The 25,179-nt window shown below is 34.0% G+C and overlaps 1 protein-coding gene across 7 annotated transcripts in view; it reads left to right on the top strand.

The window, feature by feature from the left end:
* LOC105491756 (component of oligomeric golgi complex 6) overlaps positions 1–25,179 on the top strand; it is a 141,920-nt gene that overhangs the window by 49,897 nt on the left and 66,844 nt on the right. For 6 of the 7 annotated variants that reach the window (XM_071081455.1, XM_011758422.3, XM_071081458.1 and 3 more), the window contains exons 14-18: positions 15,263–15,394; positions 15,694–15,861; positions 19,342–19,449; positions 20,525–20,578; positions 23,810–23,889. In XM_071081455.1, coding sequence (XP_070937556.1) covers positions 15,263–15,394; positions 15,694–15,861; positions 19,342–19,449; positions 20,525–20,578; positions 23,810–23,889 — 542 coding nt within the window. Of the gene's footprint in view, positions 1–15,262; positions 15,395–15,693; positions 15,862–19,341; positions 19,450–20,524; positions 20,579–23,809; positions 23,890–24,815; positions 24,844–25,179 lie in introns of all 7 variants that reach the window. The other variant, XM_011758421.3, reaches the window with a different exon arrangement.

Genomic DNA, 25,179 nt, shown 5'->3' with positions numbered 1-25,179 from the left:
GGTGCATGCCACCATGTCCAGCTAATTTGATTTTTCTTTTTTTTTTTTTTTTTTTTGTAGAGACATGGTCTCACTATGTTGCCCAGGCTTGTCTCCAACTACTGGCCTCAGGTGATCCTCCTGCCTCAGCCTCCCAAAGTGCAGGAATTACAGACGTGAGCCACCACACCTGGCCCTGGCCCTGGTTTCACTTTTGCAACAAATTTTTAATCTACTGAAGTTTATTATTGTTCAGACTGAAAAGTTAAGATCTTATTCTTTCCCAAGTGGTTATCCATTTATTTTGTTTTATTACCCTAATAGTAAATTTCTGTATATTTTATTAGTCATGTAAAAGTTAAAATGAAAGTTGCAACAAAACAGGAAAATACACAGTTGACCCCTGAACAACATAGGAGTTAGGATGCTGACCCCTGTGCAGTTGAAAAAAATCTGCATATGACTTTTGACTCTCAAAATGTAACTGCTCATTAGCTTACTATTGACTGGAAGCCTTGCTAGTAATGTAAGCAGTCAATTAACACATTTTTTTGTTGTATGTATTTATATACTGTATTCTTACAATAAAGTAAGCTAGTGAAAAGAAAATGTTATTAAGAAAATCATAAGGGAGAGAAAATATATCTACTATTCATTAAATGGAAGTGAATCATCATAAAGGTCTTTATCCTCGTTGTCTTCACATTGAGTAGCCTGAGAAGGAGGAAAAAGAGGGATTGGTCTTGCTGTCTCAGAGAGTAGCAGAGGGAGAAAAAAATCTATGTAAATGTGGACCTTTGTGGTTTAAACATTGGTTGTTTAAGGGTCATCTGTAATGGATAGTAAAAGGCAATTGAAGGATGACATCTTCCAATTAAAACTTTGAACAGAACAGGATGAAAATGAGGGAAGAAAGTAATTGTAATTTGAATATATTAATTACCAATCAATATTGCAGCTTATGTGAGTTTGTAGAGTGAATGGGCTCTGATCATTATTGTTGTTTTCATTGTCATCATTATTAATTGAACCCTTGATGTTTTTCTCAGATATGAACTGGGCTATATTTAGAGTTATTTTTACATTAGATTGCAACTGTATTATGATTCTCTTTACAACTTATATGTTGCTTGTATCTACAATCATTTCCGGGTTTTTGCAAGAATATCTTCCTTTCATCAAATTTTAATGTTCCATAATTTTATATTAGTTATATCTTTTACTTATTCTGCTTCTTGTAAACCATTTTGCTTCCTCTAAAAACATTGTAGCTCTATGAAGAAAACAGTATTTATTGTAGAATGTTCTTCATTAGCAAAGCACCCAAGTGGAAATTTCTGTTAATATAATTTTAAGTGGATAGTATAATTGTTAGGAAGAATAGCTTTTAAAATAAAGGTATAGCCAGAGATGAATTTTAAAAAACATGATTGCTTTTGTGCTTTTAAAGACATACTTGGGAACTGATTCTTTATCCAGCATGAAAAAAAGAAAATTCAAGGACATAATTTTATTGAAAGACGTACCTTTTCCCTAACAAAGCAGTTTGAAGCACTTGAGTATTCAAGTATGCATACTCCCTTCCTTATCAGGCTCTCCGGAAATATTCATAACTGCAAATCTAGTGAAGTTTAAAGAGAATATGTGTCTATACTGCAAAAGACACAGTGCTGTATCAATTTAGGCTAGACTGACATTTTCTAAAATTATTTCTCACTATAGTAATAGTACAGTTCTAATTGAAAGGATATAGCCTGTCTTAAATGAAACCCATATCAAATTAATAGTAGTCAGGATTGATTTGCCTGGTCCTCTGGAGAAAAAAAAAAAAAAAACCTAAAATGATTCTTTAAATAAATAGTCATTTAAATTCTAGGATATAGTTACTGCTTTGAATCTCTTTTTACTACTCATAGCATAGTATGTGGATTAGCAGCTTGGGCATCATCTGGGAACTTACTAGACATGCAAATATCTCAGGCCCTACTCCAGACCTACTGAATCGAATTATGCATTTTAATAAGATTCCCAGGAGGTTCATATGCTCATTAAAGTTTGAGAGGTGCTGTTCTGGTTGAATAGTTTGAGTTTTACATTATTCCTTACAGATGGTTGTGCCAGGAAAACAAACAAACAAAAAACTGAATTTTTTTTTATCCAAAATGCTTTAACATTAAAAAAAAAAGTGTATAAAACAAGCTGTAATTTGAAATTATTTCAAACACGTTAATTTGTACTCTTAAATTTATCTTGGACAATTTTGTTGACTTAAAAACTTAAATTCCACATATTGTCAGTTTCTAGAATGTATGTATTTAGAGCAAAAGGAATAGATATATATATACACACACACACACTTCTTTAAATATATACATATATAATCCTTTATATATATATTTTAATATAGATAGAGAGAGAATGAGGAAATTCGTTTAAAAATATGAGGACTCTGTGTTTGGTTGGTTTGTCTTTATATTTTGAAAGCAAATGGGTGAAGGGCCTTCTAAGAAACTACACAACAGAAAATTAGAGAACTTTAAATGAAAGATAGCTGAAAGAATAAAACTAAAGTTGGTAGTGGGATGAAGTCATAGGAACAGCTTTTGGAATTTTTATGGTGCAACCTTTTTATTTTTCTCTAGTAAAAGAGCACCTAAACTACCGAAAGGATAAAAAGTAGTCACAAGAAGAATGAGGACTTTTGGTATAGCGCTACACATTTAAAAAAAGAGAGGTTTTGATATATGAAATAGGAATTTTTCAGTAGCTTAAATGCTTTTTTAAAATTTATTGATTGATTAATTGATTGAGACAGAGTCTGTCTCTGTCGTCCAGGCTGGAGCTCAGTGGTGCACTCTCTGCTCACTGCAACCTCCTTCTCCTGGGTTCAAGCGATTCTCCTGCCTCAGCCTCCTGAGTAGCTGGGACTACAGGCACCCACCACCATGTCCAACTAATTTTTGTATTTTTAGTAGAGACAACATTTCACCACGTTGGCCAGGCTGATCTTGAGTTCCTGGCCTCAAGCAACCCACCCACCTCAGCCTCCCAAAGTGATGGTATTACAGGCATAAGCCAACATGCCTGGCCTTTAAATGCTTTTACATGTGAAATGTTTCTGTATACTTCAACTTTGTCACTTAAAAATATTCAAATTTTGAAATAAGTATTTCATAATAAGACTTGATGTTTAATATGTACAATAATATAAAGAAGAAGAACAAATGAGCTTGCTTTTTTTTTTTTTTTTTTTTTTTGAGACAGAGTCTCACTCTGTCACCAGGCTGGAGTGCCATGCACAATCTCTGCTCACTGCCTCCTTTGCCTTCCAGGTTCAAGCGATTCTCCTGCCTCAGCCTCCTGCGTAGCTGGGACTACAGGCATGCACCACCGTGCCCAGCTAATTTTTGTATTTTTAGTAGAGAAGGGGTTTCACCATGTTGGCCAGGATGGTCTCCATCTCTTGACCTTGCGATCCCCACTCACAGCCTCCCGAAGTGCCGGGATTACAGGCATGAGCCACTGTGCCCGGCCGAGCTTTCTTTTTAACTGCAGCTATAGTACCCAAGTCTAAAGTATACAGTTAGTTGAATGTTTGTATTTGCATGTGCTCATTAACTATCACCCAGATAAGACATAAAACATTTATAGCACCTCAGAAGGCATCCTCATTCCCCTTCCCAGTCAATATCTAACCCCAGTGTAAACTGCTGTCTGACTACTATCTCTTGTTTTCCCTGATATTAACTTCATGTAAATAGATCATACAGTGTGTACATTTTTGGCCCTGTTTTAATTTAACATATCTGTAAGATTCATATATTTTGCATGTTCAGTAGTTCATTTTTTAATTGTTGTGTAGTGATTTTGTTATATATATGCACCACAATTTACTCATTCTATTAGTGATGGACATTTGGGACATTTCTAGTTCTTGGATATTGTAAATAAAGCTGTTATGAATAGTCTTATACATGTGTTGGTGAACATAAAAGTTTTTATTTCTGTTGTATGTATGCCCAGAAATGGAATATCTGGATTATAAGATTGATTAGCTTTAGTAGATATTGCTAAGTATTTTTCCAAAGTAATTGTCCTAGATGACTTCACCAGAAATGTGGGCGTTTCAGTTGTTCCACATTCTCTCCAGTACTTGATGTTGTTAGTCTTTTTAATTTTAGTCATTATAGAAAGTGTGTGGTGGTATTTCATTTGCTTGTAGTTTGCATTTTTCTCAAGATTAATGGTGTTGAACAGTTTTTCATGTTTATTGGCTGCTGGATGTACTTTCTTGTGAAGTTGTCTTTTAAAGACTGTTGCAGATCATGCCTGTAATCCCAGCACCTTGGGAGGCCGAGGCAGGCAGATCATGAGGTCAGGAGATCGAGACCATCCTGGCTGACATGGTGAAACCCCGTCTCTACTAAAAATACAAAAAGTTAGCCGGGCGTGGTGGCGGGCGCCTGTGGTCCCAGCTACTCGGCAGTTTGATGCAGGAGAATGGCGTGAACCCGGGAGGTGGAGGTTGCAGTGAGCTGAGATCACGCCACTGCACTCCAGCCTGGGTGACAGAGTGAGACTCCCTCTCAAAAAATTAAATAAATAAATAAATAAACAAATAAATAAAAGACTGTTGCAGAGAGTCCTTAGGTTGTTACCTTTTCCTCATTGACTTGTAAGAGTTTTCAAACATGTGTTTGGATACAAGTCCTTTATGGAATAATAAGCATTACAGATATTTTCTACGTTTTTGAACTGTCTTTTCACTCTGTGAGTTGTGTATTAGATCAACAGAAATTCTCAATTTGTAATTCAGTCTTGTATAACAAGCTTTTATTTCATGATTAGTTCCTTTTGTGTCCTGTTTAAGAAATCTTTGCCTATCCCAAGGTCATGAGGATATTCTTCTGTATTTTTCTCTAAGAAGCTTGATTATTTTAGCTTCCACATTTAGGCCTTCAATCCATCTCAAATGTTTGAGTATGGTATGAAGGTAGGGGTCAAGTTTAATTTGTGTGTGTATGCGTTATTTAAATTAGTTTATTTCTGCTTTCAATTTTTCTTGCCTTTGGTCTTGATCCATGTCGTAATGTCTGGTAAAATATAACTGGATACCTAATACCATGTTCTCATAGTAGGTCTTCAGCAGATGTTTGATAGATTGAAAAACTAGAAGAGCCTTAGAAGCTAATCTTCTCAGTCGTCTTTGTCCTTAGCTACATATGTATTTCTTAGGTTACCTGAGACTTCTGTTTTTTTCCAGTTAAGTTGATATTTAATAATTTGTTGTCTTAGTACCAGTAGTGCAGTTGCACGTAGTTTGTGTGCGGTGATACAAGTATAGCCTTTCTTAAAGATTCATTCTGAGTTTGTTGGGAATACTTATCTCGGGTAAGCAATTGATGGCTCCACATTAGAAAGGCAATATATGGCTCAAGGAGAAATCCTGGGCTTTGGAGTCTAATAGAGCTGTACTCAAATTCTAACTTTTCCAATCATTATGACTTTCAATAAGCTGTCACTATGTAATTGAGTTTTTACTAAATGTAAAACAAAGAATGATGACACAGTAAACTTGGATAAACCTACCCTAGGTCACATAGTCACTAAGAGTGAATAGAAATCCACGTCTGCCTAATTGCTAAGCCTGTGCCTACTTCTTGGTGGATGTTCCATACATAATAGTTCCTTTTAACATTTTCCTTTTATTTTTAATTTTTATAAATTTATGAGATACCAATGCAGTCATGTTACATTTATATATTATGTAGTGGTGAAGTCTGGGCTTTTAGTGTAACCATCACCTGAGTACTGTACATTGCACCCAGTAGGTAATTTCTCATCCCCCACTCCCACCCTCCCAACCTTTCTGAATCTCCAGTGTCTATTATTTTACTCTGTGTCCATGTGTACACATTATTTAGCTCCCACTTACAAGAACATGCAATATTTGACTTTGTTTATTTCACCTAAGATAATGGCCTCAAGTTCCACTCATGTTGTTGAAAGAGAAATGATTTCATTCTTTTTCATGGCTGACTTTGTTTATTTCACCTAAGATAATGGCCTCAAGTTCCACTCATGTTGTTGCAAGAGAAATGATTTCCTTATTTTTCATGGCTGAGTAGTATTCCATGGTGTGTGTGTATGAGTATGTATGTGTATATATATATATGTGTGTGTATATGTGTGATGTGTATGTATAACATGTATAACATATATGTAAGACAACTTAGGTTGATTCCATATCTTCGCTATTGTGCATATTTTCATATGGATATACACTTGATCCAGCACCATTTATTGTAAAGGCCATCCATTTCCACTGCAGTGAAGTGGAAATGGTCATAAATCACATGACTATGTATGTGGATTTGTTTGGTAATTGTGATTTCCATTGATTTATTTTAGATTATTCCATTGATTTTATTTTGTTTAGAATCAACTTATACATTTTTAAAATAAAAAAGCTTTCTGAGGCTTTGATTAAATCTATAGATCAGTTGAGGAGAAATTAGTATCTTAATGATACCAAGATTTTCAATTTATGAACATCATGTATCTCTCCATTTACTTAGGTTTTTAGTTTCTCTCACTAACCTTTTATAGTGTTCAGGCCTTACACATCTTTTGTTAGATTTATTCCCCGATATTGAAGGGTTTTTTTGATGCTTTTGGAACTTCTTTTTCTTTTTAAATTTTATTTTCCACATATGTATTTATAGTATAGAGTTGATTTTGATTGTTGATTCTGTTTCCACATACCTTAAAGGCAGTTTGCTTTTGAGTGCAAGAGTAAGTCATTGAAGATTTAGTCTCACATCTTCATTTTTGAAAGCATTTTAAAAAGATCATTGGAACTGCTGTATGGAAAATGGAATGTGGGTATGGAGGAGCACATTTGGAAGAAAGGAGACCACTTAGGAGACTCTTAGAGTAAACCTGGCAAAAGTGGCTTGCTATAGAGTAGTAGCATATGATGGTTTGGAGCATTTGCATTTGGAATATATTTTAATGGTATAGAGATAATTCAGTAAATTAAGTGAGGGAAATGAAGAAAAGAAAAAATCAACAAATACTTTTGGGTTGTTGATCTGATTAACTGGATAGCATTAATACTTGTACATTAAAGCTTCTAAGCAAATACCCTCATTTAATGTTTGTAAAACAAAAAGTGATAACTATTGTTCCTACTCCCTTTTGTATTTCATACAAACTCTGAGTTCTTTAGAAGTTTTTTCTTTTTTAAATAGGGCGGCGAAGACATTAGCTGGTCCTTTTCTTTTTCTTTTCTTTTTCTTTTTTTTTTTTTTTTTTTTTTTTGATACTAGCTTTTGTTTTTGATGAAAGAAAAATTTTAACCTTACCATGTAATGCTAATTTCTGTCTTTTAAAAAATCTTAACTTATAAAACAATATATCTAATTTTACTTATGTTTAAAATTACATTGGAGCCCATGAGTGGGCTTCTATTAATCTATAATTGTGTCTGTAATTTTCCATATGTTTATTTTTTTTTTTGAAAAACAAATGGTAACCTCAATGATATTCTTAAAGATGTATGCCTTCCTCCTCCACCTGTAACACGTGAGAATCACTGGTTTGAAAAGTTTAAAGCATGTGAGTCACAAGGATATAAAATTAGCTAGCAAAATTTCAATGTAGCAAAACATTTAGGAAGAAAGGATGCTTTATATAAACTTGAAGAAGGCGTCAAATAGGTTGTAAGATACTGGGGCCATTAGTGCTGATAGGCTTCAGTGTGGTCATGATCTTAAGAAACAGCTGTTAATAGCGCCTTATCGTAGATTCCCTAAGATCTATGATCCTACAGAAGAATCTAAGATCTACAGCATCCTCTCTGAAAAAATTAACTTTATAGAATTCAAGTAAAAATATCACTTATGAAAATCAAAATTAACACTTTGATGTGGTCGTTATATGTGTGACCTTTGGAGTTACTGCTTGGGTGAGACTCTAAGCTCTGCCCCTTCTAAGAACAGTGGGACCTTTGGCACCTTATTTAATCTGTCCTTATTTTAGTTTCCTCATATATAAAATCCGATATTCTTCCTTCCTCCTCCTTCTCATCAGTCTTACTCATCTTCTGTAAAATGGGAATAATATATACCTTAGGCTTATTAGGATGAAATGAAGATGACATGTAAAAGTACATGGTACAGTTTTTAGATTATTTTTTCACATGTTACAAAATATTCATTTTGAAGATAGAAATATAAAGAAAGTTTAAACATAACTGTAGGTAACATTCAGTGTTTTAATATTTCAGTCTTTTAAAAATACAAGTGTACACACACCTGTACACATGATGTGCATACAATTTTGTTTTTGTTTTTGAGATGGAGTCTCACTCTGTGGTCCAGACTGGAGTGCACTGGTGCAATCTCAGCTCACTACAATGTCCACCTCCTGAGCTCAAGCGATTCTCCTGCCTTAGCCTCCCAAGTAGCTGCGATTACAGGCATATGCCACCACGCCCAGCTAATTTTTGTATTTTTAGTAGAGACGGGGTTTCGCATATTGGCCAGGTTGGTCTCAAACTCCTGACCTCAGGTGATCCGCCCACCTCAGCCTCCCAAAGTGCTGGGACTGCAGGCGTGAGTTACCATGCCTAGCCCTGATGAGTAGTTTGCATTTTTCATTTAACATATTATTGGGGCTTAATAAAATGTTAATTCTTTATTTTTGGAAACATCTTTAATACTGTACTTATGGATCCCATTCTTCCACACAGAAGCCAGTTATAGATGAATTATTTTGGTTCATATTCCCTATTAAATAGCATTACTAATGCCAAAGCATTCCCTCATAGTACTGTTGGAACATGTTTATTGTCTAGAGGCTTGTTAAGAAATGACTTACTGTTTAGTCCATTGGTATTTCAAAACAATTGATTAAATATATAGTGGTACATGTGTATGTTTTATGTTATAACTATGTTGCAGGAACATAAATTGAATGTAAGCGACCATGATCAACAGTTTTTATTGATATCCATTATGCTTAAAACATTGTGAAAGAGCAGTTAAGAAGATATGTGCCTGAAATAGGGAGTCTAATCTATTTGAAGTAGACACTCTCACATGTCATTTTAGCAGCCTTGTATTTGGATTTTAAAACAAGCAAAGATGTTTGCTCATTGTCGCTGAGGGAGTATGCTTTGACTATAACCAGTGATTTTTTTATCCATTCATTCACACGAACATGCTTAGGTTAGTGGCACATATCCGTGATATAGATATTTGGAAGTAACATGTGGCCATGTTTAAAACAAAGCTTACCTGCCTGAGCAAGTACTTGCATGCCTGCTGTAGATACTCAGCAAAGTATCCTGTGGCCAAGGTCAGGTTACAACTCTAGTTAAGATTTTTGAGAGTTTAAGATCATGACAAAAATAGAGGGAAAAGTAAAACATACAGAATAAGAAAGAGGGAAATCTTTATTTGTAAGGCAAAAGTTCACATTTTCTTCAACTTTCTGTCAGTATGTAAGATTTCTATGAATAGCTCAAGTCCTGGCATAAGTAGCAGTGATAATATTAACACCTCTTTCTCCCAGTCACATCACTCTGAGGATGCATCTGCCACTCACTCACTGGTACTGACTGGTTTCCAAGGAAGTGGAGTGTGAATAAACTTGGATTTTTTACACAGCTTAAAGCTTATAGGAATTTTTGTATTGTGATTATTGTTTTACATGAAGTTCATAAAATGTATTTTGTTTTTTTCTAATGGTTGCTACTACTTGTTTTAGGCCCTCTAAATAACAAAGCCCACTTAAGTCTAGTGTTTGGCCTCCACAGGCTTATATGGAAATATGAAAGACATAGTAAAGAGGGTCTCTTCCCTAAGGGGAAGATTATGGTTAGTATAAAGTAAGTGCAAGAATGCATTGGAGGTACTTAAAAGAAATGTAGACTTGTCTCTTACAAAGTTTAACCATTAGAATGAATTTTACAAAATGAAACTAAAGTGACAAAAGGATATTAATGAACTATTTCTCTTCCTTAGATTTTCTTTCTGTTATTCTGCTATAGGATTTTGTAGTCACAAAGTTTGTTTATCTGAAAAACTGCCATAATTTTCACTTTGCTTTAGAAGTATGGTTCTTACCTTGTTGCTGATCTAATGGATGTGTGTGAAAGCACCTCATAGAATGGCAGTTTGTCGAATGACTTGAGTTCAAGTAGCACTCACTTGCAATAATTTACCATCAACTGTAACTATGGCAAAGTGCATCTTTAGCCTTAAATTTAAACTCCTTAAAGACCTGATTTCAAGGGAGAAAAAAATTTCCTTTAAGCTTTCTCCCACCAATGTGTAAGTTTTACATCATTGGTCTTCTGTTTTGTTTGGCAATTTAAAAATCTCTTGTGTGAATTTTTGAAAATTTTTTTTTTAAAGATTTATTGCTTCCAAGTGCAACAAAAATAAAAATAAATAAATGGGACCTAATTAAACTAAAATGCTTCTGTATAGCCAAAGAAATAACCATCAGAGGAGACACACAACCCACAGAGAAAATATTTGCAAACTGTGCATCTGAAAAAGGACTAATATCCAGAATACAAGGAACACAAACAAATCAGCAAGAAAAAAAAATCCCATCAAAAAGTGGGCAAATGAGATCAAGGAAATGCAAATTAAAACCACAGCGAGACACCACCTTACTCCTGTAAGAATGACCATTATTAAAAAGTAAAAAAATATATATATTAATGTGGATATGGTGAAAGGGAATGCTTATATACTGCTGGTGGGAATGTAGATTAGCACAGCCTTTGTGGAAATCACTAGGGAGATTTCTTAAAGAACTAAAAGATCTACCATTCAATCCAGCACTCCCACTACTGGATATCTACCCAAAGGAATAGAAGTCATTATATCAAAAAGACACTTGCACACGTATGTTTATGGCAGCACAGTTGCAATTGTAAAGATAATGAAACCAACCTAAGTGCCCATCAACCAATGAGTTGCAAAATAAAGAAATTGCAACAACTTGTATGGAGCAGGAGGCCATTATTCTAAGTGAAGCAACTCAGGAATAGGAAACCAAAAACTGTGTTCTTAAAAGTGGGAGCTAAGCTCTGGGTACACAAAGGCACACAGAGTGATATAATGTACTACGGAGACTCAGAAGGGGGAGAGGATGAGGAGTGAGGAATAAAAAATTAGATATTGAGCACAATATACGCTACTTGGACGATGGGTGCACTAAAATCTCAGACTTCGCCACAGTACAATCATCCATGTAACCAGAAACTTTTGTATACCAAAAGTTACTAAAATTTAAAAAATTTTTTTTAAAGATTTATTGCTTCCAAAAGACACTATGTACTCTCTCTCTCTCTCTCTCTCTCTCTCTCTCTCTCTCTCTCTCTCTCTCTCTCTCTCTCTCTCCCCCCCTCTGTATCTCTCTCTCTAAGCTTCCCTGGAGGATTTGTTAGATTTTTTTTTTTTTCTGTTTGTGAAAGGTATTGGGAACTGACACATACGTGTTTGCTCTAGTTTTTATAGCTGTCTATTTCTATATTATAGCTATTAGAATGCTAGCAGATCTTTCTGATTTGTACTAAAGATTCCACTGAAAAATTTTTGAGTATCTTCTGTTCAGTTTATATTACTTATAAACATGTATATGCATGCATGTATATGGAATATCTGTATATTTAAATTTTTAGAATTATGAGTATGTTGATTTCTATTAAATGTATATTTATTTTAAAAAGGAAACACAAAGAAGAAAATAATACTCATCTACATCCTCTCACTCTGAATTAACTGTTATTAACTGCTTGGTATATTTCATTTCTTTTAGGGGGCAGAGATCACTCTATTAATTTTGTAAAACTGATATGCGTATATTTATACATAATTTAAACCATAGAGAAGAGCACAAAGATGAAAAATTTTTAAAAACCCTCTTCTTGGAAATAACATTAGTTAACTTTATTATCATCAGTTTAACAACAGTCTAGATATCATTTTAAGTAGGAATGATAAATAGAATACTTTTGTGAAGATAAGATCATATTTTGGAGGTTTTTTTTAAGTTCACATTTATTTGAATTTAATGAAAGAAAAGGAGACAAAACTGAAGAAACTGTGGAATGTAAAATATGTATCTCTTCACTACAAGAAATATTTTCCTTCAATTCTGTAAGTTTTGGCTCTATGTGTTTTGGGGCTTTTTTGTTGGGTGCATATATGTTTATAATTATTTTATTTTTTTGATGGATTGACCCTTCTATCATTATCAGATATCCTTTATTTCTAGTAATAATTTTTGTCTTAAAGTCTGTTTTGTCTGGTATTAGTATGTTAATGTAGCTAATTTAATCTAGCTTTCTTTCTGTTATTGTTTGCAAGGTATAGCTTTTTATATCCTTTTACATCCAATTTTTTTTGTCTTAAAAGTGTGTCTCTTGAAGTTGGCATATAGTTGGTACATGGTGTGGGTTTTCAAATTAATCTGCTAGTCTCTGCTTTTTGATTGTCATGTTTAATCCATTTACACGTAATTTAATTGAGGGTAGAGTAGGATTTATGTCTGCATTTTGCTCTTTTGTTTTCTGTATGTCTTAAATGATTTTTTTCTCTGTGTCCCTGTTACTTCTTTTACATTAAGTAGATATTTTCTAGTATATTAATTTAATTCCCTTGTTATTTAAATATATATGTATGTGGGTATAAGGTTTTGTTTCCTGAGTGGTGCCCTGGGAATTACAATTAGCATCTTAATTTATAACAACATACTTTCAATAGTATACAAAAACTTTGCTCCTATATAGCTCCATTCTCCTCTTCCTTTATGCCATTATTAATACAGTTAAATCTTACGACATTGTATACCATCAACATAGACTTATAATTATTGCCTCATGCAGTTTTCTTTTAAATTAGAGTTATGAAGAAAAAAATACATTAAAACTGTCTTTTATAGTTATCATTGTTGCAGCCTTGACCAGTGCTCTATTTTTTTATGTGGATCAAGTTACTTTCTAGTGTCCAGTTTTCCTTAGTATGTCTTGTAGGGCAGGTATGCTAATGAAGAATTTTTGCCTTTATTTGGGAGTGTCTTAATTTCTCCTTTATTCTTGAAAAATAGTTTTGCTGAATTTGAAATACTTGGTTGACAGTTCATTTATTTCAACCTGTGAATATGTCATCCAATGCTTCTGGCCTGCATGTTTTCTGGTAAGAAATCAGCTATTGATCTTGTCAAAAATCCCTTGTCATAATGAGTTATTTCTTTCTAGTTGCTTTCAGAATTATCTCTTTGTCTTTTGACAGTTGGATTATGATATATGTTAATGTAGGTCTCTTGAGTTTATCCTTCTGGGAGGTCAGTTAGCTTCTTGGATGTTGATTAATGCTTTTTAAAACCAAAATTGGGAAGCTTTCTGTCATTGTTTCTTCACTGCCTTTTTCTCTTTGTTCTTTCCTTCTGGGATCCCCTGTATACTTACGTTGTTAAATAGTGTCTTATCTCTGATGTTCTGTTCATTTTTTTTTCAAATTCTTTTTCCTTCTGTTTCTCAGACTCAATAATCTTTAAGTTCCTGTCTTTAAGTTCATTGATTATTTATTCCGCCTGCTCATATCTGCTGTAAGGCCAAGCACAGCAGTTCACACCTGTAATCATAGCATTTTGGGAGGCTGAGACAGGAGGATCACTTGAGCCCAGGAGTTTGAGACCAGCCTGGGCAACATAGAAAGGCTACCATCTCTACAAAAAAGAAAATGAGCCAGGCATGGTGGCACGTCCCTGTATTCCTAGCTGTTAATACTTGGGAGACTGAGGTGGGGTGATCACTCGAGCATAGGAGGTCAAGCTGCAGTGAGCTGTGATTGTACCACTATACTTTGTCCTGAGTGACAGAGAGAGACCCTGTCAAACAAAACAAAACCCTATAGTGAATTTTTCATTTCAGTTATTGTACTTTTTGACTCCAGAATTTCTATTTGGTTATATTTTATTATTCCTGTCTCTTTATTGATATTCTCTATTTGGTGAGACATTGTTTTCATACTTTAGTTCTTCAGACATGATTTCCTTCAGTCTTTGAACATATCTAAAATAGCTTGTTTAAAGTCTTTGTCTAGTAAATCTAACATCTGGACTTCTTCAGATAATGTTTCTGTTGAGGTGTTTTTCTGTGTATGCTGTACATGGACTATATTTTCTTGTTTGTTTGCATGTTTTATGATTTTTTTGTTCTTGTCGTTTTTATGAGGGAGAGAGTATTTTTGGACATGCTTACTTTGCTATTCCTGGTGATGTCACTTATGTATTAACTTTCTACATGAAACAATCTCATAATAAATGCCAATATTTGAAAACTCTTACACCTTTCTACCTACCTGCCACTTGGATGTAGTCTCTTACATTGTCTTCTAAGTGCTATTTTTAAAAAATTTACAAAATATTACTTTATTAACATTACAAGTATTCTGAAAATATTTTTAAAGAAATTCATAGGCACTTCTTTTTATGTATCATGGTGCCACCAAATAAGGATAGTGAACTTGGCATACCTTCTACTTAGTAAGTGCAAGGCACGCTACTCAGCCATGCAACAATCTCATTTAATATTTACAGAGTCCCTCTGAAGCTCTGGAAAGTTAAGTAACTTGCTGAAGATTACACAACTAGTAACTGATAGATCCAAGATTTGAACTTAATGTGCTTAACTCTAGAGCCCAAGATAGTAATGGTAATGTTATACTGTTTCTGTGAAGTGATTTTCAAAATGTGTGACCCATGAGTTACCTTCTTAAGAGACTCCTAGGGTGCTTGTTGAACTGTCAATTCCTGAACCCCTAGCCTATACATATTGAACTAAAATCTCTGAGATTTGGGCCTGAGAGTAGGTGACGTTTCTCAATTATATTATAGTTGGGATAGTGCTGGTCTATGGACTGCTTTTTTCTTATGATTTGAGCTAAAAAATAAAACAGGCCATTTTAAATACATATTAAAATACAATTCTGTAATTCAAGTGAACATTAACTTTTCAAATTTTTTTTTTAATTTTAGAGTACAAGGTGAGATATTTTGAGATAATCTGGCAAAGAACTTTTCTCTCACTTTGTATGCTGTTAGTATAGTTCAAAGTAAGCTATTAATAAATTATAGGTTTCTAATGTGTGAGTCTATGCTTTATAACTTTTACATTTTTTTTTACTATGAACTTACATTTACCCATTAAAATTTAGTGGAAAAATATAAGGAGTGGATAAATCATCTCTTATTTTAGGTTGAACTCCCACCACCTGATCTTGGACCAAGTTCTGCACTAAATCAGACACTAATATTGCTGCGTGAAGTTTTAGCATCTCATGATTCTTCAGTTGTACCATTAGATGCTCGTCAAGCTGATTTTGTGCAGGTATGTTGTAAATTCATTTTTAATGATTGTTTTTTGCTCCTCTATTGTACATTCTGTTTCACTTCTGGATTTTTGTAATTCATATACTTTGACAATCCCTTTCTTACTGTTGATTTTCCTTCAAATATTAAACCAGTTCTCATAATTTAAAAAGTATTGATTTATGTTTAATCTTTTCCTATGTGCTTCCATAAATTGGCTTCCTTCTGATTAGTTTGGCATTAATTCTGAAGTATCATTAACCCAAGACCATATCAGTGATTGAGAAATAAAGAATTCATTTTATTTTTCATTTGTAGGTTTTATCATGTGTCTTGGATCCTCTCCTACAGATGTGTACTGTATCAGCCAGCAACTTAGGCACAGCTGACATGGCCACTTTCATGGTCAATTCACTATATATGATGAAGACAACATTAGCTCTATTTGAATTCACTGACAGACGTCTGGAAATGCTACAGTTTCAGGTAAATTTTTCTATAAAATGACTATTTACTATGATCGAATCTTTTTCTCTATGTGATAGCTTTAAGTTATTGGCTTAACTAATTTTAATGACCTAATTCCTATAGATCCCTTGATATCATCTGATGAAAGGACACACGCACACATATACAACACACACACACACACAAATTTAGTATTTCAGTTTTCAGCTTTAGAGGAACCAGAATATGTAATGTTTAAAATACTCGATTCATACCGTAGTATGTGATGGTGGATTGAAGCTTTTCTGATTAATTTGAACAGTTACTCTGTATGCAGATTTCAGTTTCTGAACTGTGAATAATATGCTATATTTTTCAAGCTGCATAGTTAATGCAGAATGTGTTACAGCGGACAGATATATTTTTATCTATGTGTAAACCAGTGTTAGGCAAAACATTACAAATTGCTATACCAATCACTTGAGTCCTTGAGTTCTATAAAGCAAATGGTTATCACTTAAGAGTGTACATGATGACTAAAACAAAGCCATTTGTAAAATTTAGTAGATAGTTGGATTCCAATTTTAAGCAGTGATTATTGGTAAATATACTATTTTTTTAAAAAACAACTCTGAATGTTCTGTGCTATCACACATATATCAACAGTTTGGCAGTGGATATAGGAATGAGTTTTGATAGATCTAAATTTATATTTTCTAATTTTTAATTTTTTGTTTTAAAATAAATATATCAGAATTTTCCATATTTGTGGTTTAAAGTCAAATAATTCTACCGAACTTCTTATGAAAAGCCACCAGTGTACCATCCTCTCCACCTCCAACATCTGTCTCTCATTTCTCCCTCAAAAGCACAATTTCTTTCAGTTTTTATAGTTACTTCTTTTGGTATTTATATTTGTAATTCTAAACACTTACGTGTATTGCTACTTACAGATCTTTTAAGTTTTATATCTAATGTATTAGATATAATCTAATACATTATGAAATGAAATGAACAATGAAAATTTAGTTATCTACTGCCACTCCCCCAACCCACCCGGATAAGAATATGGTTATATTTAGAGCTTTCCCATCCTCCCAAATGCAGCTATATTATAAATTTTGGTTAGATCAATATTATGTTAAATTATTATTACTATGTAAACACTATTGGTGACTGAGCCACGTAACGAAGAATGGTTAATTTACCTTTCATGGATGACTTTTTCATTTTCTGTGGAATTAATAACGTTTTTATTTAAGAAATGTCATTTTTTCTGTATTTGTCACTAATTCAAGCCCAAATTCCTGCCATTGATCTAAATCTTCAGATATGTCGGGTGTCTATCAATTTGCTTTGTCACCCATTATCTGTTTTTCTTATGTGTTCCATAACTATTTTATACATGGTAAAAATTCTTCCTGGTCTGTGCGCTGAATTGAGCTTATTAGTTTATTCAAGTTATCTATGTCCTTGCTTATTTTTGCCCCCATTCAGTGTGTCAACTGGACTTTTACATGTATTTCAGCGTTCTGCAGAAATCTCTTGAGCCAGATCTTTGTTAGTCCTGGCAGCATTTTCAGTAATTGTCCTATCAGCAGATAATTCAGGTTCCCCTTTCTCCAGACTCCACTAGCAATTTTCCCCATGTCCTTTCAGACCCCGCTGGCAGTCCCTTTGAGTGGGTATTCTAAGCAGACAAATCACAGTGTGGAAGTGCTTATTGGCCTATACTTGCATTATGCTTGCTAGCGTGCTGTCAGCCAAGCCTGGTCACATAGAACAGCCTGGATTCAGTATGATAGAGGACAATACAAGGGTGTGGATATGGGAAGGTGTGGTTTATCACATTTCTCCTAAGTAACAATTTACCTTGTTGGGTAAAGGATTCTTGGTTTTAGGACTTTTACTACCAATAACCTATTATTTTTTTCCTACTTTTATATAGCTACTTCCAGTGTTTCAAGCAAGAAGTCCAGGCTAGTCAGATTCTCTTGTTTTTAGTAATCTAGTCCATTCATCTGGAAACTTACAGGGATTTTCCTTTGAGTTCGTATGTTTTCCCAGGATATTTTTGGTATGTCTCTTTTTAAAAATTATTTGCATCTTTGACTTTGTAGAGCCATTTCAATGTAAAGATTCAAACCTTTCTTTTGCTTAGTAAAGAGTTCTATTTCTTTAATCATCACTTTTCTATGTGTTACTTCTTATATTTTGAAACCCCTGTCCTCGGTTGGTTTTATCTGAAGGATCTGCCCTCTAATTTCTTTTTAGATCTCTTTACTTTAATCTATTTCTTTGATATTTGCTCTATATTACTTTCCTTCCATTTTTCTTTCAGACCACTAATTTGATTCTTAGCCGTAACTCTTTTTCACCTTCATTAAGTGTTTACCTTTGCACACTTTGTTTTTCTTTGGTTTCTAGTAAATCCAGCAAGTAAGGGCTCTAATTGTACTTCCTTGGGCATTTATTTTAAAAAAAAAAAATGAAAGTACTTTATGTCTTTCCGTAGTGATGCCTCAGGAAAGAAACCATACTTGTTCTGATTATTCACAAGGGCTTTCTTTTAGCTTCCTCACCTCTTTTAAATCAGTTCTAAGTTTTTTAGGGGGAAGAGCAGAGCTATTGAAGTTGCTTGGAAAATGGCAATCATTTAGATGGTAACAGATACCATAGTTGACAGTGTACTGTGTCACTAGCAAGCAAACTGGTAAAATCTGGGGGAACATTCTGGTGAGGAATAGAAGGAAGACCTCCAGATTCAGGATTGTACTAGCGGAAAAAAAAAAAAAAAAAAAAAGGAAGAGCAAGCTTTTTCTCACCAGGGAATGTTTCAACCCATCAAGGTAGTCCTCTTCTGTGGTTTTTATCTCCATTAGCATTAGTTGGAATCCCCCAAAATAGCACAAAACTGGGGAGCCCATACTACTCACATCTGGTAGCGGCATCTTCTTAGGCAGTTCCTGAACCTGAAATCTTTAGCCAAGTTTCTACTGGGCCCTCAACTCTTCCCTACTTGTCACAGGCCTGCCTTATCCTCAGGAGAAATTGCTACTTGAGCTGTAATGGGATTTCCTCCAGATGGTATATTTGATTTGTTAAGTCAACCTAGCAAGTTGGGACCATGAGGAGGACAGGAAGTCAGGAACATCAGGCCCTCATCTCGGAGCTCTTCCTAAATATTTTATTTTATACTGTTGTTGTTTACTAGTGTTTTTTTGTTTGTGTTTTGTTTATTACCAGCTTTTAAAAGAGTTGAGAAACAACCCAAATTTTGTGACTGGAGGATAGTCCTAGAATCCTCCTTGGTTGTAATTTTTAAAGTAAGACTTTTTCCCCCTTTCATAGAAAGACTTACTGTTTGGGGGAAGAAAAAGATTTTGTTACAGAGGTCATCCCTGTGCCAATGCAAGGAAAAACTCCATGATGAAGAGCTAAGACTCTGGGGTAGTTTACTTCTACTCTCATCAGTGTCATTCTTCTTTTAAAATGTTTTCTTTCTGTGTTTTATTTTAGATTGAAGCACATTTGGACACACTTATAAATGAGCAAGCCTCTTATGTTTTAACTAGGGTAGGCTTGAGTTGCATCTATAACGCTGTACAGCAACATAAACCTGAACAGGTAAGTGCTTAGATGTTCCTTACTAATTCGTGTTCCTTCCTAATTCAAGAACATGCCAGTTTATAGTATGGTCTTCTAGAGCTGCACTCTGGATTCTTGGCTCTACCACATATTAGCTGTGTTTTCCTGGGAAAGTGATTTATTTTTCTGTATCTGTTTCCTTACCTGTGGGTTGGGGGTAATAATAGTATCTGTGTCATAGGGTTATTCTTAAGACATTATGCATGCATAGCTCTTAGATGACTTCCTAAATATGGTAGAGTGCCCCACAGTATTAACAATCCTTTTTATTAAAAATGGTTTTTGTTAAAAGTAATGAAAATATACAAAAATTAGTATTATAATAAAATGTCTAAAGGATATTCATACTGGTAAATTTTTTGGATTCCTATATCACTATTAGTTGTAATTGAATGCATAGATTACAGTATAAATAGCAGTCATCTTCTTTTTAATTTAGCAAAGTGCTCATTACTCTGAGAAGCCAGTCACTTCTGAGGTCAGCATATGATCTTGTTAAATTATAGAACCCTGGTAGAAATAAAGGAGTGATGGGAACCCTAGAAAACCATGTAAGCCATCTTTCTTAAGAAAGCAAAGAACTCTTTCAAACAGCATTAACATGAAGACTATATTGTGGCCCAGAAACTCTTAAATGAAGCTCTTAAAACACAACTTTTCAATTTTTTATTTGCTAAAGTGGTAAGCAAATTCCTACCAGTAGGAACCAGTTTTGCTGCCTTTCTGTACTTTCTGAAAGTATCAAAGCCTCCATGTGTCACTGGCATCTTCCAGTGCTTCATTGCCTTCATTTTCTTGAGTATGAGTAAACTTGAAGTATCATGATATTTCTGTTGTTAATAAACTTGAGCGCCTCTTGCTCCCTCCAACAAATCATAGTCCCTGATCTTACTGAGGTTGAAGAAATTACACTTGAGTTCTATGGAAATAAGCTAAATGATTTTCCAAATTTGGGCAGTTCTTTAATGGACTATATTCAATAAGTGAAATAAAATGTATATCTCCTTTTTTACATCTTGGATCTGCTTTTTTTTTTTTTTTTTTTTTTAAATAGGGCTCTTTAGCTAATATGCCCAACCTAGATTCTGTGACACTGAAGGCTGCAATGGTAAGTGTATGATAAAACATTTTAATTTAGATTTCCTTATAGATCAATATTCTTCATTTTTTGCTGTGTGATAATTTCATTCTGGGTGATACTTTTTATCTCTCAATATGCTGTATTAACATTGGGTCCAATAATAATGACTAAGCCTGTATTCCTTTAATTGAGTAGTTCTGGCCAAGTCTTAAATTCATGGTAGTGTTCCACTATGCTCTGATAGTCTCATCATTACTGTTTAGGATTACTGTTTACTCTATTTTTAGAGTTTTATTCCTAATTTAATTGAAAACAGGAATGACAGATATGAAGAAATTAGGCTGTATATCATTATAAACTTGTTACTACATGATCCTTGGTTTAAAGCTCTTGACTTTTTCCTGACATGAAAATCAAAACTAGATTCCACTCTTAAAACAGTATGTTACTCTTTAGTTTGAGACTCACTGAATTTCGACTTTATTACCTTCCTTTTCAGGTGAAGATCTTGTATCTTCCTTTTTGCATGATCACTACTTTTTGTGTGTGTTTCTGTGTCTTAAGTATATATACTTTTCTCATGTGCATAGCCGTTCATTATATGATATTTAAGTCATACAGCTCTATCTCTCATAGGAGTGATCCCTTTTGGAAGTTTTATGATAGTAATACTAGTAATAGTAATAATAATAACAAGGAACAAGAACAGCCATTAACATTTACTTAGCATAGCAAGTGCTTTTCATGTATTAACTCTTGAATCCTCATGACAACCCCATTCAATCCAGGAAGTTGGCCTACAGTGCTTGTGGATTTAACTACTGTTCTAAACTACTGATCCTAAGTATTTAAAATACTCACATATACTCACTACCACAATGGCCTGACTTTCATAGATAGTCCTCTAGGAAGGTTTTTAAATTTTCCAACAATTTTTGATGCCAGGGCTTTCCTATATATTATCTTCCAGAACTCAATTTAACTGAAAATAAACGGATAGGCCCATAAGATACCTAACAAATGCAAAGAAGAAGGTAGAGCTATCTATATAATTGTTAGATATCTAAAGTAGAATTTAAAAAGACTAAATGCAACAAAGCAGAAACATTATGTCATAATAGAAGACACTATATAGAAGCAACAGTTATAACTTCTATATATAAAACAAAAATTTAATAGCAAAAATTAGAAAAGCAAAGAAAATTCAATGTTAAAAAGTTTAAATAAAAATAGACGAAAATGAATTTTAGATTCATTAAAATATATGTTTTTTAGGAAGTTATATATACACTCACCATACTATCCAGTAAAATTCCACTTCAAGGCATTTACCCCCAAAAAATGAAGATCTATGCTCACACTTACATCTGTAACATTACTTAGTACCAAATGTGTGTTCCCTTCCTCTGTTTCTCCTCTCTTGACACATATCCAGTCTGTAACACAACTCATAAAATATTTTAAATGCCATTAAAAAGTCTTCATGTTCCTGGTGTTAATTTTCAGAACAATTAAGGTGAATATAAATATATGATTTCTCTAAAGAAACAAATCTTGCTTGAGTTTTGTATTTAATAACATGATTATATACAACCATTTGTTGTCTCCATTTAGGGGTTTCTAAGGCACTTCAATTCAGCATGTCCAAAACTAACTCTGCCCATTCCACCCCAAACCTAAGTCCTTTTCCAGGCATTATTAACTCGGAAAATTGTAAGACCTTCTATCCATTTATCATTTAAATAGTTATTAACCAAGTTTCTGCTGTTTTCTAGTCATCATACTAAGAACTGGGATGAAAACAGATACGATCTAGTAAGGGATGCAGCTACTACACAAATGAATGAAGAATACAGTTTTGTGTTACGATAATGTAGTGAATTAATTTATACAGATCCAAAATCTGGGAGTCAATCCCTTCATTCCATCAGTAACCAAGTCCTGATGGTCCTCAAATATCTTTACTTCTTTCATCTTGATTGCCCCATAGTCTAAAAATGCTGCAGTAGGTACCTAAGGTACCTAATTGGTGTCTTTGCGTCTATTATTGCAATCTTCCATTCTGTTCTTCCTGTGGCCAGAGTTAGCTTCTTAAAACTTAAATCAGACTTCTCCCTTACTTAACTTAAATGGTTTACTAATGCTTTTAAAATTATTAAAATCCTTAAATAAGCATACCAGTCCTACATGATCTCTACTTACCTAGCTGTTTTCCTTCCCACCTCAAGCCTTCATGCTGTCTCCTCTCCCTGAACCTCCCCACCCATCTATCCACTTACTTAATGTATATTAAGCTTTAAGGTTTCACTTCAAATGTCCTTTCCTGAGAGATGCTTTTGCCAAATCCACAGACTAGGTCCTTAATTTATTCTTTATAGTACCTTGTTTTGTTCCTTAATAGCATTTAACAAAGTTTGTAATTTTATATTATTTATATTACTGCCTGTTTAACACCTCTCTTGCTAGGTCATAAGCTCTATGAAGCTAGGGACTATCCTTTTTTTTGCTCGTTTTAATACTTCCATTACTTAATATAGTACCTTTTCAATGGTAGGTATTAGTTGAACTAATGAATGGATTAATGAACAAATGAATAAATATAGTAAAATCAAGAAACAGGTAGACCTGAAACCTGATGACTTTACTTTTTGTTAATATTATTACTTAAAAGCTTTATGAGGAAGACTAAAATGAATGGTTTGGATTCAGGATTTTAAAAGTAAATATTGCTAATATTGACTATATTACAGATTTGACAGTTTTAGGGAGTTTTAGGTAGAATGTTTACGAAATACTACACAGTTTGAACACAACAATCTAGTTATTTGGAGTATGGAATTTTTCTCAAGTATTTAATTCTTAAAAGATATGTTTGGCTGGGTGCGGTGGGTCACGCCTGTAATCCCAGCACTTTGGGAGGCCGAGGCGGGCGGATCACAAGGTCAGGAGATCGAGACCATCCTGGCTAACACAGTGAAACCCCGTTTCTACTGAAAATACAAAAAAATTAGTTGGGCACGGTGGCGGGCGCCTGTAGTCCCAGCTACTCAGGAGGCTGAGGCAGGAGAATGGCGTGAACCCGGGAGGCGGAGCTTGCAGTGAGCCGAGATTGTGCCATTGCACTCCAGCCTGGGCGACAAGGTGAGACTCTGCCTCAAAAAAAAAAAAAAAAAAAAAAAAACAAAGATATGTTTATATTTGAGATGTTTGTTAGCACATATATGTACTTTATATTTTGTATTTCTCTATTTCATTTAGGTTCAGTTTGATCGTTATCTGTCAGCCCCAGACAACCTATTAATACCACAGCTGAACTTTCTTCTAAGTGCCACAGTGAAGTAAGTATTTTTGGTCCCAAGTAGTTGGTAAAGATTCACATATTTTTAAATATCAAGTACGTTTTTTGGAAAAAAAGTTATTTTCAAGAATAGGCGATTTACCGTTGAAAATCTGTAGTTCTCAACCTTTCTTCTGCCTCAACACACCAAAGGATGTGATCTGAACATGTCTGTACTTATTCCATGTCTATACGTCACTCCAAAATCTCTAATTAGTAAATGATTTTTAAAATTACTTTGAATATAATTGAAGCTATGTAGCTGTAATACCAAATACCTTTATGTTAACAAACATGTTAGAATAATGTTGAATATGTTATGGAAAATCAATAATATATTCATTATGCAATGCAGATGAACTGATTTATAGACTATTTTGAATCTAAGGTAGTTTTCTGTAGATATAAAATTACTCAGTATCATTTATCAGGAATGTATTCAGGACACAGAATCATACATGAAAATATTAGAATATAACCAATTAGAAGAAACAGATTATATAATCTTTCTTGATTTTAAGAAAAATATTGGCAAAATTTTCTAGGTAAGAAATTAGGCAACATTATCTACACGTTTTTTTTCTTTCTATTCAAACAGCAGTGCAGTAAGTGTTTTCTATGTAACAGGCACTAGGAGTTAAGGTTTAAAAGACATTTGCACTGTTTTCATGGAGCTTATAAACTAATAGGTCAGTTAAACATGTGAACAAATATTTACAATGTACAGTAAGGAAAGAACTATTGAAGAAAACATTTCAGACATCTAAAAGAATGTAATGTTATAGAGGAGATATACTTATTTTCTGTTCTTGAGCATAGAACTACAGCAAAAAATAGAGCAAGGAAGCAGCTTTTTAACTCACCATGCAGAATTTGGTATCAATTAAAATTGGCTGGAAATCAATGGACCATTTTTTTTTTTCTCAGACACAGACTTAGGAAAGTTCCATTTTAGGTGAGTGACTAGAGTAAATGAATTTAGTGTTTTTCTGTGACCTTTATATTGTATTATCCTAAAAGATATTATACTGTTTACATAACCAGAATTCTGAAGACTTAAGAGATTACCAAAGAAACTGTTATGCTGTGACTCAGGTTGTTTGTATGTGCTTCCTTTTTTTTCTTTTTTTTTTTGAGATGGAGTCTTGCTCTGTTGCCCAGGCTAGAGTGCAGTGATCTTGACTCAGTGCCATCTCTGCCTCCCAGGTTCAAGCGATTCTCCTGCCTCAGCCTCCCAAGTAACTGGGATTACAGGCGCCCACCACTGCACCCAGCTAATTTTTGTATTTTT

This window comes from Macaca nemestrina, chromosome 16 (assembly GCF_043159975.1).
Source record: "Macaca nemestrina isolate mMacNem1 chromosome 16, mMacNem.hap1, whole genome shotgun sequence".
In the NCBI taxonomy this organism is placed as follows: Eukaryota; Metazoa; Chordata; class Mammalia; order Primates; family Cercopithecidae; genus Macaca; species Macaca nemestrina.
Note: the sequence above shows the minus strand (reverse complement) of the source record. Positions and strands in the feature narration are given on the sequence as shown.